General features: G+C 41.7%; 1 protein-coding gene across 3 annotated transcripts; it reads right to left on the reverse strand.

The window, feature by feature from the left end:
- Positions 1 to 322: 322 nt before the first annotated feature.
- chd1 (chromodomain helicase DNA binding protein 1) lies at positions 323 to 15,215 on the reverse strand. 3 transcript variants are annotated; one of them, XM_028417705.1, is made up of 36 exons: positions 14,882 to 15,215; positions 13,320 to 13,435; positions 12,797 to 13,004; positions 12,501 to 12,620; positions 12,188 to 12,384; positions 11,800 to 12,074; positions 11,464 to 11,689; positions 11,137 to 11,237; positions 10,880 to 11,058; positions 10,653 to 10,777; positions 10,255 to 10,471; positions 10,022 to 10,111; positions 9,721 to 9,911; positions 9,349 to 9,537; positions 8,982 to 9,144; positions 8,450 to 8,602; positions 8,257 to 8,328; positions 8,034 to 8,183; positions 7,734 to 7,882; positions 7,500 to 7,596; positions 7,273 to 7,368; positions 7,003 to 7,179; positions 6,735 to 6,895; positions 6,605 to 6,646; positions 6,392 to 6,525; positions 6,157 to 6,295; positions 5,703 to 5,853; positions 4,995 to 5,117; positions 4,768 to 4,911; positions 4,367 to 4,678; positions 4,128 to 4,259; positions 3,868 to 4,046; positions 3,417 to 3,516; positions 3,275 to 3,326; positions 2,919 to 3,183; positions 1,614 to 1,896 (listed from the first exon to the last, which is right to left on the reverse strand). In XM_028417705.1, exons 2-36 carry the CDS (start codon positions 13,370 to 13,372, stop codon positions 1,614 to 1,616), a joined length of 5,445 nt encoding a protein of 1,814 aa, XP_028273506.1. In that variant the 5' UTR covers positions 13,373 to 13,435; positions 14,882 to 15,215. The 3 variants fall into 3 exon arrangements, with proteins under 3 accessions (XP_028273505.1, XP_028273504.1, XP_028273506.1); XM_028417704.1 differs by having other exon boundaries at positions 323 to 1,896; positions 4,367 to 4,675; positions 10,880 to 11,237; XM_028417703.1 differs by having other exon boundaries at positions 323 to 1,896; positions 10,880 to 11,237.
- Positions 15,216 to 15,297: the final 82 nt, after the last annotated feature.

Genomic DNA, 15,297 nt, shown 5'->3' on the forward strand with positions numbered 1-15,297 from the left:
CATCCGACAGTGTTTGTGTGCTGTAGCCCACTGCCAATGACCACACACAGTGTAGTGGGCAGGTGAATAGATCAACACACCTGAGTCTATGTTTGGCCCTGAGATGGATGTTGCAGAGGTGCAGGTGCAGGTGTGTGTGCGTGTTTGAACAAGGGCTGCTCACATGCAGAAAGCTAGAGGCAAACAAAGGGTGAAACCAAATACAATGTAGAAGGGTAAGGCGTGTCACAGGAAGGTGTTAGTTTGGGTCACATTAGATTCTTAGTAGCAGTGAAACGATCAGACATCAGAACCACAAAAACAGAACACTGAAGAGCGTTCGTACGAGTGAGTACAGTGATTTTAATGGCTTCATAAACAACTATATAAAACAATTCATAAAAATTCATGCACTTTCAGTGTAAATTCATTTGGAAATATAGAGGAAATTTATGTACACCAGTGAACCATAACAGTGACTTCATTCAGTTGGGTGGTTCACCACAAATATAGTTGGCTGCATAGAAACATTGACATTATTATTGCCTACATAGAAAATAAAATGAAAGGTAAAAAAAAAAAAATCATGTAAAAACTCTAGTTTAAGATCTAACAGGTGCTTCTATTGAAAACAAATTTTCTTCTTCCAGACTGTGACAAAAGTCAGCTCCTGCCAACTCACTGATTTTAAACACACTGAGAAAAAGAACTAAGCACTAGTGAATAAAACTGAACTTTCCCTTTACCAAAAGTTACATTCTGAAAGCATTACCATGAAAGAACTATTGTACAGAAACTCACTCGTAGAACGACAAAAAGCCTGAGTTGATGGGGAAAGTAGAGTCATAATAAATCCAAAAAGCCTGAGGAAAAAGACCATGATTTACTATTTTACAAAAAATGTACAACTGTATTATTTAAAGAAAAAAAACGTTGCTCTCAAAAAAAGAAAAGAAAAAATATCCAGACTAGTTTTGTACAGCTAAGATATGTTATTAAATAATTCACGACTGGTGGAAAAAAAAAAACCTGCTGAGGAAATGACAAATGCTGTAAATGAGGTACTTCAGGTGGTGAGCCTGAGCCCAGACTGGATTCAACCAGACACCTTGTAACGTGATTCATGTGACAACCGACTTCTCACTGAGCTAACACTTAAATAAGGTAGATAATCACATTAAGCATGATAGAGACAGAGACAGACAGACAAACATAGAGAACAGTCAAATACAGAATCCAGTGTCATGGGTTGGTGGAAATATGAGGCAGCACTCAGGGTCAATTCTGTCCAGAGTTTAAAAAAAAAAAAAGCTTATAAAAATAACAAAAAAACTACTGCAAGCTGTTGAGCCGACACAGCGATGCAGCTTTAAACTTTTAAATACAAAAATAAGCTTTGATTCTTTTTTTTTTTTTTTTTTTTAAATCTGCTGCTGAGTTTGAGCCGCCCCTTGGTGTTCATCTCCCAGGTTCCCAAAGATGAGCTGCTGCTGAAGCGAGGAGATTGACAGCCATGCTGAACTGACTGATACGCAGTGCTTCAAACAGCTTCAGGTTGGAGTCCACAGTCCATGTAAGGCATTTGCTGTGTTGCTGAGTCTATGGCTGCTACTAGCAGACCCGAGCAGCTCCTGTTATGTCTTGCGGCTGCTCCAGATCTGCTCTGGTGTGCTCTTGTGATCTGACGAGTAGTCGAACGGTGAGCGGTGTCCCATTGGTGAGCGGGAGTCGTAGGGTGAGCGCTGGTCTCGAGGAGAGCGGGGCCCGCTGGCTGAGGCTCGCTGCTCTGTCTGCCAGTCCGAATGGTAGCGGTAGGAAGAGCGGTGGTCTGAATGGGAATGATCCTTCATGTCCAGCCGATGGTCTCTGCTGCTGCGGAACTCCTCCAGCTTCCTGTGCTTACTGTCGTTGTAGTATCTGCCAACGAAACAGACAAATTAACACCTTGTGTCGCGTTGGCGATATGATTAGCTGCAGCCTCTCCTCTCACAACAGGAGAACATATGAAATTCATACCACAGGGTTCTTGCAGGTTTTAGTAAGTTAAATTTAAGACCTTTTGATTTTGATGTCTCATTGGAACCAAATTGAAGGTCGTTGGGCAAAGTGACAGTGTGATGGAGTGTGGAGGGACCGGGCGCTGACAAAGGTGAGGGCGGTGGGGGTGATATACAAAATTGGGTCCGCTGAAGGCTTTTTACCACTAGCAAGCTCTTTATAAAGAGCTTGCTGGTTGCAAGGAACCGCTTGCAACAAGCAGCGGAAATCGCTGTTATCAAGCCAAGCCTCATTGAAAACACACTTCCCCACGTTTTCTATGACAAGAAGGCGAAGTGACTGAACACGCAGGCATCTCAAACATGGCGGCAAACAAGCAGTTATCGCGGGATTTGTAGTGCCGCGTTCCAATAACGGTAGCTATCCAAGCCCCTCAGAAAGAGAGACAATGCAAAAGCAGCTTCTGACTGCGGCATTTTACTCTTCTTGGGAATGAACAAAAGCCCAAAAAAAATTTTAAGACTTGACAAGATTAAATTTAAGACCTTTGGGTGAAAATCTGGTCGTTTTAAGAGTTTTTAAGGCGTGTTGATGAAGATTCTCAGTCATTCAGGTCATCATACGTAGAGAAGATTGAAGCAAGGCGTCTGGACTTGTAGAGTTTTCTAGAAGACGTTTCGCTGCTCATCCAAGCAGCTTCATCAGAACTGATGAAGCTGCTTGGATGAGCAGCCTTAAGGCCTTAAATTTAAAGTTTTAGACTTTTTAGGACCCTGCAAGAACCCTGATATCAAGAACATGTGTTACTGAAATGCAATAAAAGCCATTGAAACTAGCAAGTCCTCCAATATGCCACATCTCTGAACTGGGACACTGAAAATGTATTTGTGAGACGTAGGTCTTCAGCAGGTACTAGTGGCACTGAAAATCACATAACTTACCTGTCTTGTCTGTCTCTGTCCCTGTCCCTGTCCCTGCTGTCTGGTCTGTAGTGGTCTCTGTCTCTGTGATCTTTGCCGTTGCTGAAGGAGGTGTATGGTCTTTTCCTGGATTCTCCTACACTGGTCTTCCTATGGGACTCTGAGCTGTGTCTTTCCTTAGTGCCGCTGCTTTCATGGTATCGACTTGACGGCTGATGCCTGTCAGAGCTGTAGCTGTCCCTGCTGCTCTCATCTTGGTGAGAGTTGTCCTTCAGCCGTTCAACATCTGAGGACAAGAAAAGACCACAAACCGATCAGCCAACAGTGAGAAGCACCTCATTTCATTTCTGTTACTGCAGAAGGGAAGTGGACTGTACCTGCATGCTTGTAGCCATGGGTGTTTATATTTCTAGTGTTCTGCTCCATTGCCTGAACAAACAGAAATATTATAAACATCACTGATTGGTAGTCACTTCAGGAAATCATACTGCTTCATAATGTTTCTAGGCCTTCACATACCTGGGCGTTTTCTTGTCTTTTCTTGATTGCATGCTTATACAGTTTATGTAGTTTTCTGGCATCAAACTCAGTGAATTTGGAAACAAATATCCACAGGTTTCTGCAAAAACACCGTGTTACAAATAAATACATGTTGTCATTCTGAAAATGACTCATTCATGTATCTACAGATGTACTAGTATTTGTACCCAGCTTGTTAAAGCTGACGGGGACTAATTATAATAAGAATGTGAGTGTAACCAAACATACATAATATAGTATATAACAAGATTAGTGTGAGACTACTGTTCTCTCTCAGACACAATCTGCAACCTCAACACTACACGCTGACACAGTCAATTCTTTGGCACATACACTTTATTATTTAGTCCTAATGACTAAGATTAAATCCATGTTAGTCAGCTTTGCCATCTTGTAAGCAAGACTATCATTAGAAAACATGTTTACTAACTTTCTCCACTGTTTGATCAGGTCAGGGTTCGAGTACTCCTTCAGACACTCAGTTATGTGGTCTCCGATCTTGATGAGACACTGTCTTGTGTGTTCCAGCTGCTCACGCTCTGACAGACCTTTCTCTGGTCTGTCCAGCTGTTTCAGAGCTGCCTTGACGGGGCGCATCCTCTCTTTACACTGCAACATGGAAGCAGAAGTAAATGTCAGCAGGTCTAATTCAAACTGTTTCATTCCTGAAGGCTCATTCATTGAACATACCACACTAAACGTCTTCTGGTCCAGTTCCTCAGACTCCTCAGATACTGGTACAGTCTCTCCACTTGCTGTTATATGGACTGGCACATCAGAGGCCTTCTTTGTCCGTTCTCGTACCTCAGACTTCACTTCATTCTAACAAAAGGATTTGGAGAATTAGTTCCAAACAAAAGTGCTTAACTTACCAATCTATAGTTTATTAAAATCATATATTTAGTCATATGACAGAAATATTATGTCACCTTTTCCATGATCTCCTCTTGTTTATGTACAGGCTCCAGAGGCTTCATTTCTTTTTTCTCTTTCAGCTCCTTTGTGTCTTTGCTATCGTAAATGTCCTCCCTCTTCTCCTTTTTTCCTTCTTTTTTGATTTCTTTTTCTTTGACCTCCCTCTCTCCTGATGAAGAACCCTCCTCCTGTTCAGGCTCATCGTCGTCATCATCATCATCGTCATCATCATCGTCGTCTTCATCCTCATCGTCATCCTCCTCCTCCTTCACTCCTGCCCTATCTGCTCGGCTCCGTCTGCTCGGTGCCTTCACTGGTACAATCTCCTGAGAGGATTGAAGTGTTAGAGCATTATCTCTCTATGTCATACAAAACATTTGCTGTGAGTGACAGCACCGGGAGTATCTACACATACCTTTTCCTCCTCCATTTCATCCTCATCATCTGACCTCTTGTCTGATTGGAAATCAGAAGATGGGCTCTTTGCCACCTCATCTGTTTTAGTTGGCTTCAGAGTTTTGCTCTTTTTACTTCTTGGTTTTCTCTTACGTGAATTGGCCTGCAGGGATACAAAGAGTCATTGCAGACTGCTAGAAAACATTTTGATCCATTTGAATTGAATTTACAGTAACTGAGACTTACTGTTCCTGCTTGTTTCTGTGCTTCTTTTTTAGCCAGGTCCTTGCTTAGTAACTTGATGAGGTAGTCTGCTCTGGTTTGTAGCTGTTTGGCCTGTGGCTTCTTGTCAGGGTCATCTGGTAGGAGCTGATCAACATTAAACACAGCATTTCATTAGGGATATATGGTTACATAACTGCAAGTCATATATAAACTAACAAAACAAACAAACAAACAAAAAATCCTACCTAGTAGTCCCTCAAGCTGTAGTTAGTATGTCCACAGTTTTCACAACAAATAAACATTAAATTTATAGTTTCATTCCAATACTAGCATTTTTGCTACAGCAATATCCAAATTCTCATTTTCACAGAAGATATCTGTGAAAATAAGCCAGTGTGTTAAAGGTAGGGTAGGAGATTTTGAAAACTCAGTGAGAGTTTGACATGACAGATGATTCATATTCTTCGTTTTAAAGAGAAACTGCTGAACTAATTGGTTGCTATCGGATTGTAAAGAGAAGTTACACACTAATTTAACAAAACGTGCATCAGAATGAAATCTCCTACCCTACCTTTAATAGAATCACATCTCAAAATCTACACACAAACTGTTGAACAGGCACTGAATAAAAGCTTTGCCAAATAAAGTCAGTTATAATATAACAACAGCCAGTTGTACATGATGCTGAGGATCACATAGGGATTAGCCATGCAATGTGACTGGACTCACCTTGTGTGTAAGATTGAGGTCGGGGTCCATCTTGATCATTTCCCAGCTGCCATAACCATATTCATAGATTCCTATGAGGAGGCTTGAGTCATCCTCCTTCCCCCACTCGATGTCAAAATGTGCTGCCTTTGAGTGGCACGGAATCATGTACCTAAACAAATACACATGATTTAACACATGTTCATATTATATTTAATAAATAAGATGAGGTTTGTCTTTACAAAATGTGCCTTTATTTATTTTCTAGACCTTGACTACAGTGATGTCTGACATCAATTCTGACTGGGATGAAAAGTTGGCCAAAGTTGTTCATTACAGTATTACAGCATCTGATCACAAGAGAATCTCTGTCTCTGTTAGGCATCATTATAAACGGTAACAGAATTGACCATAAATTTGGAATTCCTAATCACAGTAGCATAAGCAGAAATCAGTTCAGCAGCAGGAGCCTTACTTCTTTCTCTCCTCGGGGTCAGCAGGAATGGCCTTGTGCAGTGGCGCTAGCTCTTCTTCATGGGCGATAACAAGTTTGGCATTCACCTGGACTCCGGAGATCCTAAATGTAGGCCCTTTCACCTTCCCTCTTCTGCCTCCTGTTGACAAAAAGCATGAAGTTGAGATGTTTTAATAGAAGTCATGGTTTTAAGCTATATCAAGAGGTTGCTTGGATAGACAAAAGATCCGGTTACCTGAAGTCTTCTCTGGTCCACAGGGATTTTCTCGTAGTGTCCTCACACATCCGTTGTGAACAGTCTCTGCCAAGCGTCTTAGGTCATGTTCAGACTTATCCACAAGTTCAGCATCTCGAGCAATAGCATCCAACCTGAGTAAAGATGATGCAAACTGAGCACGCTGTGACCGCTTCTTGTTAATTCAATGACAGCAAATTCAAAGCAGCTTACCTTTCTAGTGGTCCTCCAAATTTTTTGTAACTTTTGACAAACCTGTCATGGATATGTTAAAGGGAAAAATATGAGAATGAGGAGATGAAAAAAAATCTATGCATTGGGAAAAGGGTATTGACATATTCACCTTCGAATCTCAGCATCACTGAAACCCTTGATATTTTCTCGTGGTATGGTCCGAGGCCGTCCCCGTTTCTTTGGCCTCTTTCGGTCCGAGGGGGAATCACTGTCTGACCCAGAGTATCTCCTGTTCCGACTCGCCCTACCCTCATTAACATTAAAGCTTATCTATTAAAAACAAAGAAAAATCACTGTAAGAAACCACAATACCACTGGGAGAGAAAACATAAAACATAAACCAACACATTGTCTGTGTATGTGCACTACTTGTGTACCTGTTTGGCACAGTTTCTCATGCGTGGTAGCATGTAGATTTCTTCCAGCTCCTTCTGCCTCTCCTCCTCCTCCATCCTCCTCCTCTGTTCCTCAGGAATGATATCGTCCCAACTCCGCTGACTTCGCTCTGAGTCGATGTCTATTTCCTCATCCTCCATCATGGTGAAGTTTGCCACCTGTGTTTATTAGGCCAGGAAACAATAGTTACATTTACTTGCTGTATAAATTCTATTGACATTTTCCAATAAATTTCTAAGATGCTTTCTAACCTTAAACTGAGACAGCAGCTCTTCCCCCACTGTGGAGGGTCCAGGGTCATTCTCCCTGGTCTCAGCTCTCTTGAGGATCTCATCAATGTCCATTTCCTAGAACGCAAAACAAACCAGGACGTCAAAGATTAAGCTACGTTACTTTATCTATATATAATTTTTTTTTTTTTTTTTCAAAATTAGTTAAAGTTCCCATTGCGGTGTATACAAATAAATAAAAGGCATACCTGAGGCTCCTGCTCTTCTCCCTCTGGCTCTTTGAAAAGCTCCTCAGCTCCAAATTTCAGGATGGCAGAGAGTTCCTCCTTGTTAAATGGTGCTGAACTGTATGAAATAAAAACAAAGTCTTATAAGAGATACTATAGTGTTAAGTAGTATAGTGTCAGAAATGTGGTAGACAGTTGACAAACATGACATGAGGAGACTGAGTTTAACAGTGATGTGTGCTTTGTGCTGCTTGCCTGGATGGAGCAGAGCCTGTATGGAGGACAGTTTTTCCTGTGGTGTCCATCCTCTGAATGACAAGATGGTCTAGCACCATTTTTTTCTTTGCTCTCTCAATGATGTCCTCCTCCACTGAGCCCTTTGTCACTAGACGGTAGATGTTCACCTGCAAGTTCACAAGCAAACAGTGAGATGTATACATATATACTTCATACGCCAAAAACCAATACCATGGTGCTTATTTATGCAAAATAAAATAATTTATTACATCAATAAAAGAGGTTAAAATGGATTTAAATTCCCAGCATTGTGCTGACCTGTCTCTTTTGTCCGATCCTGTGGGCTCTCGCCTGGGCCTGCAGGTCATTCTGAGGGTTCCAGTCCGAGTCAAAGATGACTACTGTGTCTGCTGATGCCAGGTTGATACCCAGACCTCCAGCACGCGTTGATAACAAGAAGCAGAAATCCTGGGTAAAAAAATGTACTTTAAGTAAGTCTTCATTTATTATGCATTTACTGTATATAGAGCATAGGACTTACCTCTGAGCCCTCTGCATTAAAATGATCCAATGCCTGCTTCCTCATCTCGCCTTTGATGGAGCCATCTAATCTCTGCACAGATATTTTCAAATTCAATTGGTATTGGCCGAGTAGGTGGGGAAAAGCATTTTGTGAAGCATACTTCTATTTGTACAGTCTGTATTATAATCTTTAAAGAACATAGTTTAGCTACCTGAAAAAGAAACTGTCGGCTCCTCAGGTATTCAGCTAGGATATCCAGCATCCGTACCATCTGGGAGAAGATGAGTACTCTGTGACCTCGCTCCTTTAAGCGAACCAAAAGTTTGTCCAACAGAACCAGCTTCCCACTGCTGCGAATCAGGTGCTGTGAGTGGAAAGAAACACTTACGTTATTCACATAACTCACCATCATTAAATCAAAGTATGCTCAACTATGTTAATCTAATATGCAGCGCAGTATCCTAAGTGGGTATTCTCATTTTTTCTGTTATCACAGCCCTCATTAGCTTATGTTATGGTATATAACTTTACCCAAGTTTCTAGAAAGTTGGCAAAAGAAAAAATGAATTAGTATTATATAAATGTTTGCATTACTGATAATAAAGGGTAACAAAAGTGGCACAAATACATAACACTTTAAATGAATAATCATAATTCAAAGTTTAGCATTTGTTAACATTTTATGCTGGAATATAAATCGTAATTCCCTCCAATGTTGCTACACAACAACAAAATGAACAGACCTGTAAAGCTTCGGCTCTGTTCAGAAACTCGTTGTCCTCTGGGGGCTTAATGAGGTAACAGTGGTTACAACACTTCTTCAGCTCCATCATGATGTTCAGGAAGCCTGACGTGCTGCCTTTGGTACCTTTACTTAGAGCCTTGTAGTTTCTTGTCAGGATCCATCTGTTAAAGGCAAAGGACATATTACAATGACTGTAATTATGATGCTAAAATGTCAAGCAGTAATCAGATTATCTAGACATGTCATCGTTTACACAAACACCCTCCTAAAAAACACACAAGCAGTGCCAATGTACCCTTTACAGAAAACTATATATTACACCTATCCCCTCAAATTGACTTAAATAACACATGTCCATATCTTACTTGTAATACTGTTTCTGAATGGCACTCATCTCCACTCTAAGGATCTGCTCCACTTTAGCTGGTAGAGATTTCTCCACGTCCTTCTTGACACGGCGCAGTAGAAAAGGTTCCAGTTCTTTGTGCAGACTGGTGTAGCCCGAGTCCCTTCCTTTACCATGCTCCTCCTCAAAGAGCTCCCACGAATGAAACCTTAAAATAAATAACACACATCAGCAGCAGTGTAGAGATACAGCAAAAAAACACCTGCCAGGTTTAATTATTCTGAAGTGTTTAACATCTGCATCATACAGTGCCTTGTACCTGCCACCGCATCAAACATGTTCTACATCTCTGCAGTGGGGACAGAACTTTGAAACATTTGATATGGCTTACTTCTCAGGCATAATGAAATGCAGCAGGGACCAGAGCTCTTTCAGGGAGTTCTGCAGTGGAGTTCCTGTGATAAGAAGCCTGTGATTGGATCTGAAGTCTATCATCGTCTTGTAGAGCAGGGAGTCGTCATTCTTCAGTCGGTGCGCCTCATCCACACCAATGAATGCCCAACCAACACTGCCCAGAAATGACTGGAGACACACATTTTTAACAAAAGCTTGTTATACTACACAGCTCCAAAATTTTTTACATGTTAATAAAATAGATTAAGAGGTGACAGATAACAATAATATTTGCCGACCTTGTCCTTGAGAAGAATCTCATATGTTGTGAGGAGGATGTTGAATTTTAGTCTCTTGCTGTGGACATGCATCCACTCATGTGTTCTGATCTAATAAATGAGACACAAGAGAAAAAGAAACCATACATCTTAATTTACAAGAATATAAAACTGTAGCAGCACAGTGATGTTATGATCCGCTGCAATGACATTCTTCATACTGTGCTGCTTATTATCTGTGTGAATGGCCATACCATGTTCCTGCTGCCGATGTCGCCCAGGTAGACGACAACATTCATCTGAGGGGCCCATAGGTGGATTTCTCGTTGCCAAGAGGTTAGTGTTGAAAGTGGCACCACCAGTAGGAAAGGCCCGTAGAGTTGGTGCTCATTAAACATGTAGTTGAGGAAGGAAATCGTCTGGATGGTCTTCCCTAAACCCATTTCATCAGCAAGGATGCAACTGTTGCCTCTATGGATTAATACAGAACAAAAGTTCAAACTGGGCACACATTGCTGAGAATAGTGCGATGATAACACATAAGATCTATACCACAAATATATGTTTTCACTGAAACAGGGATTTAGGGTTTCCACACAACACAGAAGGGCCATTAGTACATCATTTGCTAAGAAGAGCTGTTATATCGTACTTGCACCAGGAGTGGGCCATCCAGTTCAAACCGTCTAACTGGTAGTCTCTGAGCTCCAGACCGTCCCCTCCTATGAATGCTGGCTGCTTCTTCATGGGCATAAACCTGGGTCTCTGTTTCAGCACCTAAAGAAAAGAACAGCAGCCAAAGAGGTCAGCCTATAAGCCAGAACACACAGCTGAGTTTATTTCAGATTCATAAAGCAAAAAAATGGATGACTTGCAGACCTTGCAGTCTCTGGATGGAATGGTCTTGGACTGGTTTCTGCACATGTAGTCATCGATGCATTTCTGGAACTTTTTGGCAATTAGAGCACCATCTTCCCAGCTACACTCCGAGTATGGTAAACCCTGCCACTTACACAGGTAGTCTGGGTAACCAGCTGCTGACTTCTGATTCGAATGTCCTGCACAACAGGGATTCCGCCAGTCAGTTTCACAAACCCATATAAATATATACTTAAACTTGACTGTATTATACAAACCTATGATTCGCTCCACAAGCTGGTATTGAGAGTGCAAGTCGTTCATTAATTCTTCCTGACAATTGAAATATTCTATGTCCTCTGGTGAAGCTGCCTTTAACCTGGAAAGAGTGTCAGATAAAACGACAATGAAAAAAAAAATCCAAGCAAACCCGAGAACAAAATTACATTCACAGGTTCAGTGTAATATCATCAGAACAGCCTGGTGTTGTGATGACTGAGATGCAATTCCCATAGAGACACAGTAAATTGTGGTCAGTGACAACACCATAGCTACTAAACAGTCAAAAGATTGTCACTGTTAGTGTGTGAAAGGGGAGAACTCACCATTTCTTTTTCTCCTGATCCTTCTTTTTGAAATTGTCCAGTTTCTTCATGCCCTTGACATTCTGTAACTTTAGGGTCTCCTCCGTCTCCCAAGTGTTATGGATGTGGGCCCAGTTCTTCCACTTTATCAAATACTGGATGTCACCAGCCTCTTTGTTGGGTTCAAAGTGGGCATTAGGGTCCCCGTCTGCTTCTATTGCATAAACAGTGGTTACACTTCCTGTTGCTGAAAAACAGAAAAAAACAGAATATTAACGTCAAACTGGGCGGATATTTGTTTTGAAGTATAACAACATCCAACAGTTCAAGATGCAACATTATCAGTGTGTTTCGTACCTCTTTTCCTCCCTATCCTGCTGTCCATCACTCGCTCCAGAGTTTCGAACTCATCTTCCTCAGGCTGTGGCACATCTTCACCCAGAACCTCTACTAGATCGTCAGAGTCAGTTTTCAGCTCCTCGTCCTCCTTGTAGCTAATGTTGACTGTGGCCTGCCGCCGCGGCCCCGCAGACGCAACCTTCTTGTAGTTGTCATCCTCATCGTCTGAAGAAGAGCATTTCTTGGTTTTCTTTTTCTGAGTGCTGCTTTTCTTTCCATTCCGAAAATTCATCCTAAGACATCACAAGCAATGAAAAAATGCATCAAGTTAAACTCGAGCCTTTCTTTGTATCTCGGATCTTATGATTACTACCGGCACAGCTGATGTCAGTAACTGTCCACTTACTTGGTTGGAGGCTTTCTGCTTTTAATTTTGTGACTGGGCTCATAGTCCGATGCAGTTTCATCACTGTTGTCCTCGGCTGATGAGTCTGATCCAGAACCACTCCCAGAATCGGAACCCGATCCAGAGTCGGAAGAGCCTGAATTTCTTCTCCTTTTAGATCCACTCGATGAGTCTGATTCATCACTACTTGAAGAGTCCTAGAAAAAGACACAATTTGAATATTTTATTATATTTAAATGTTAACCATTAGCTTCTCATTAGGTAGAAATGTGCATTAGGAACCAATGTACACAGAGGACAGTTTGAAACAAACCTCATCAGATCCGCTATTAGAAGAGCTTTGCCTCTGTTGCTGCTGCTGCTGCTGAAGCTGCTGTTTCCTGAGCATAGCAGATCTTTGCACTGCAAGGATACTTGGGTTTGACTTCCAGAACTGTAATCGATGAATGTATTGGACGGTTAGCCAGAAATAGTTTCACACTGTTACACAGCTTGACAATAACTGAATAACAACAGTTTTACAGTTAAGACACAATGCTGAAATAATGTCTCCACATGGAGGACAACAGAAGCCCATCTGTGACATTTTACTTAAATACATTTCCATACCTCAGCTCCATCAATGTTTGACTTATTTGGTGGTTCCATCTTCTCCTTGGATTTCTCTGTGTCAGAATCTGACTGGCTGCCAGAGTCTGAGCCACTTCCTGAGTCGCTGCTTCCTGATTGGCTGCTGCTGCTGGAGGAGCTGGAACTGGAGCCTGAGCCGGACCCCGATGCTGAACCCGACCCAGAACCGGACTCATCATCAGAATTACTGTCACAGTAAAGACAAAACACATGTCTGTAATTTAGTAATAATAGATGCATAATTATTTAGTGAGCATGCTTGTAGCCTATATGTTTTGACAGCACTGCTTCAGGAGTTATGACTTCTCAGCTCATTTGAAGCCAAACCCAGTAAGGATAGCAACTTACACTCATTGTTAAAGTTTTCTTACAAAGTACTCCAACTGTATTATAGAATAATCATATCACACATATTACAATTCACCTCAAACTATAAACAAATGACATGTATTAGTATCAACAACACCCCCTTGTGAGAAGAGAGAATAGAAACTGACTTTACCTTGATTCTCCACTGCTGTTGCTTACACTTTCATCCTCACTGCGTCCAGCCATGTTGAAGTCCAAAGTGTAGACTTCCCCAAGACAGCTGGTAGTTGTATGTTCAGCGTGATTAACCTGTAAGAAATAAATACATTACTAACATTGTACACACACTGCCTGATAAATGTGTTAGTTTGACATGTCATTTCAGCTTTAGGAAGATTTAGCAAGTGCTGATTGTTAAAACTGGATTTAAGATAGAAAAATAACACAGGGCATGTTCTAACGCTTGTAAAGTAAAACTCATTTTCAGGTTTGTACATAATCCCAGACCGACCACAGCCCCTATATCAAAGTTCAGCCAATTAACTATCCGAGGTGTCAATACGTTTGCAATATATTTTTAAATAGGACATTTCCTTAACTTACCCACGCTTTGCGATGAAATTCTGAGAAACGTTATCGCTGATTTTTATGAGAATCTCGGATAAAAAAAAATATATTGATCAGACGGACCTGTGTGGATGGTTGTAAGTACAGCCCTAACTTAGCTGGTCGGTATTTGTTCTCCTCACTGCAGAGGCCTGTCGGGCCTGTGTAAGACCAGCGTGTTCTCACGTTCACATAATGCTAAATGGTCCCGTGAAATAACCGAAAAGGCAAAAAATACCGTACAGTTAACAATCTTCTGGCAACCTCCGTGTCACAAGTTGGGTTTTTCATTGTATCTCAATGTTGCTACAAATTAGCTTGTAGTGTTAGCTTACATGCGAACACCGGCTAATGACGCCAGTATTAGCCGTTGGCGGGTAGGTTAGCAGCCAATGTATGCAGACAGTGCCAACGCGCCAGCTAACATTTTATCCCCGAACTTAAATCGAGAACGTCCCACAGCGAGCTTTATTGTGCGCATGAGTCTTTCTAGACACTTTAATGCTAAATGTTGACGGCTTACAGCCAACCGCGGTTTGCTAGTTCGTATGTGTTATGCTAGTATTCTGGTTTTCTGTTAGAAAACACCATAACACGGGGAAAATAAGCAACACGAGACTCCGTGTTGTAATTTCACAATATGTGCCGCGATCATGTGGGTCAATTGTTAAATTTTGTTTTCTCCTTTAGCTTTGTAGGTCAACGTGGGTGCTGTAAACATGATGAGGGGATCGTAGCACAGCGTTTACTGAGGTTGTCAAGGAAAGTAGCGTTAGCTAACATTGTGAAGCACGAGGCTAGCACGGAAGCTAACATAATGACAAAACTTTGCGCTAACAGGGAACCACTGGAATGTTCACTTTCCGGTAACAGGCTAACCATGGCGATTAAACGGCAATGATATTTAACTATGCAAATGTCGGTGCAACCAATAGACCACAGTAGAGTGTTAAACCTATTTAGTATTCATCATTATACCCACAAACACAAATTAGCTAACCTAACTTCATCCTCTTCCATCTTGTTTTCATTCGCCGCTCACTTCTCGCGGCTTTTACTACATCAACATATAACGCTTGCTTACTTTCTCGCTGAACTAGATGATGAGAAACTCCATGCTGTGAGATATTAGGTGTTAATTTGACATACCTGGGAAACTCTAAATAAATAGTTGAGTAATTCCGCCTCTCGAGTTCAGAGGTCCTTTCTTCTTTTATTTAAACGGTGTGCTAGCAGCTCCTGATAGCTAACGCTACCGTACGCTAGCTAGCTCCCGGTTAGGGAGAGCAGCCCCGAACGACTCAGCTCGGTAGAACTTGTGGAATGTAGTTTTTCCTCTCCGTTCAGAAATCAAGTAAGCCCCCTTCCGTTTTAGATCTAAGCAAAGTGTAATGCCCGTTGGTCAGCAGCGATTGTAGAAAGCTGGCATTTCAATCCAGGGTCTTCCGACAACCGGCCTCCGCCATGACGCCGTAGGGTTCACTTCACTAGGAAACCCCGGACAGTGACGTAACGACTGTGCTCCTTACTACACCGCAGCAGCAGTAAACATCTGGCAGCAGGGC

This window comes from Parambassis ranga, chromosome 12, assembly GCF_900634625.1.
Source record: "Parambassis ranga chromosome 12, fParRan2.1, whole genome shotgun sequence".
Taxonomy (NCBI): domain Eukaryota; kingdom Metazoa; phylum Chordata; class Actinopteri; family Ambassidae; genus Parambassis; species Parambassis ranga.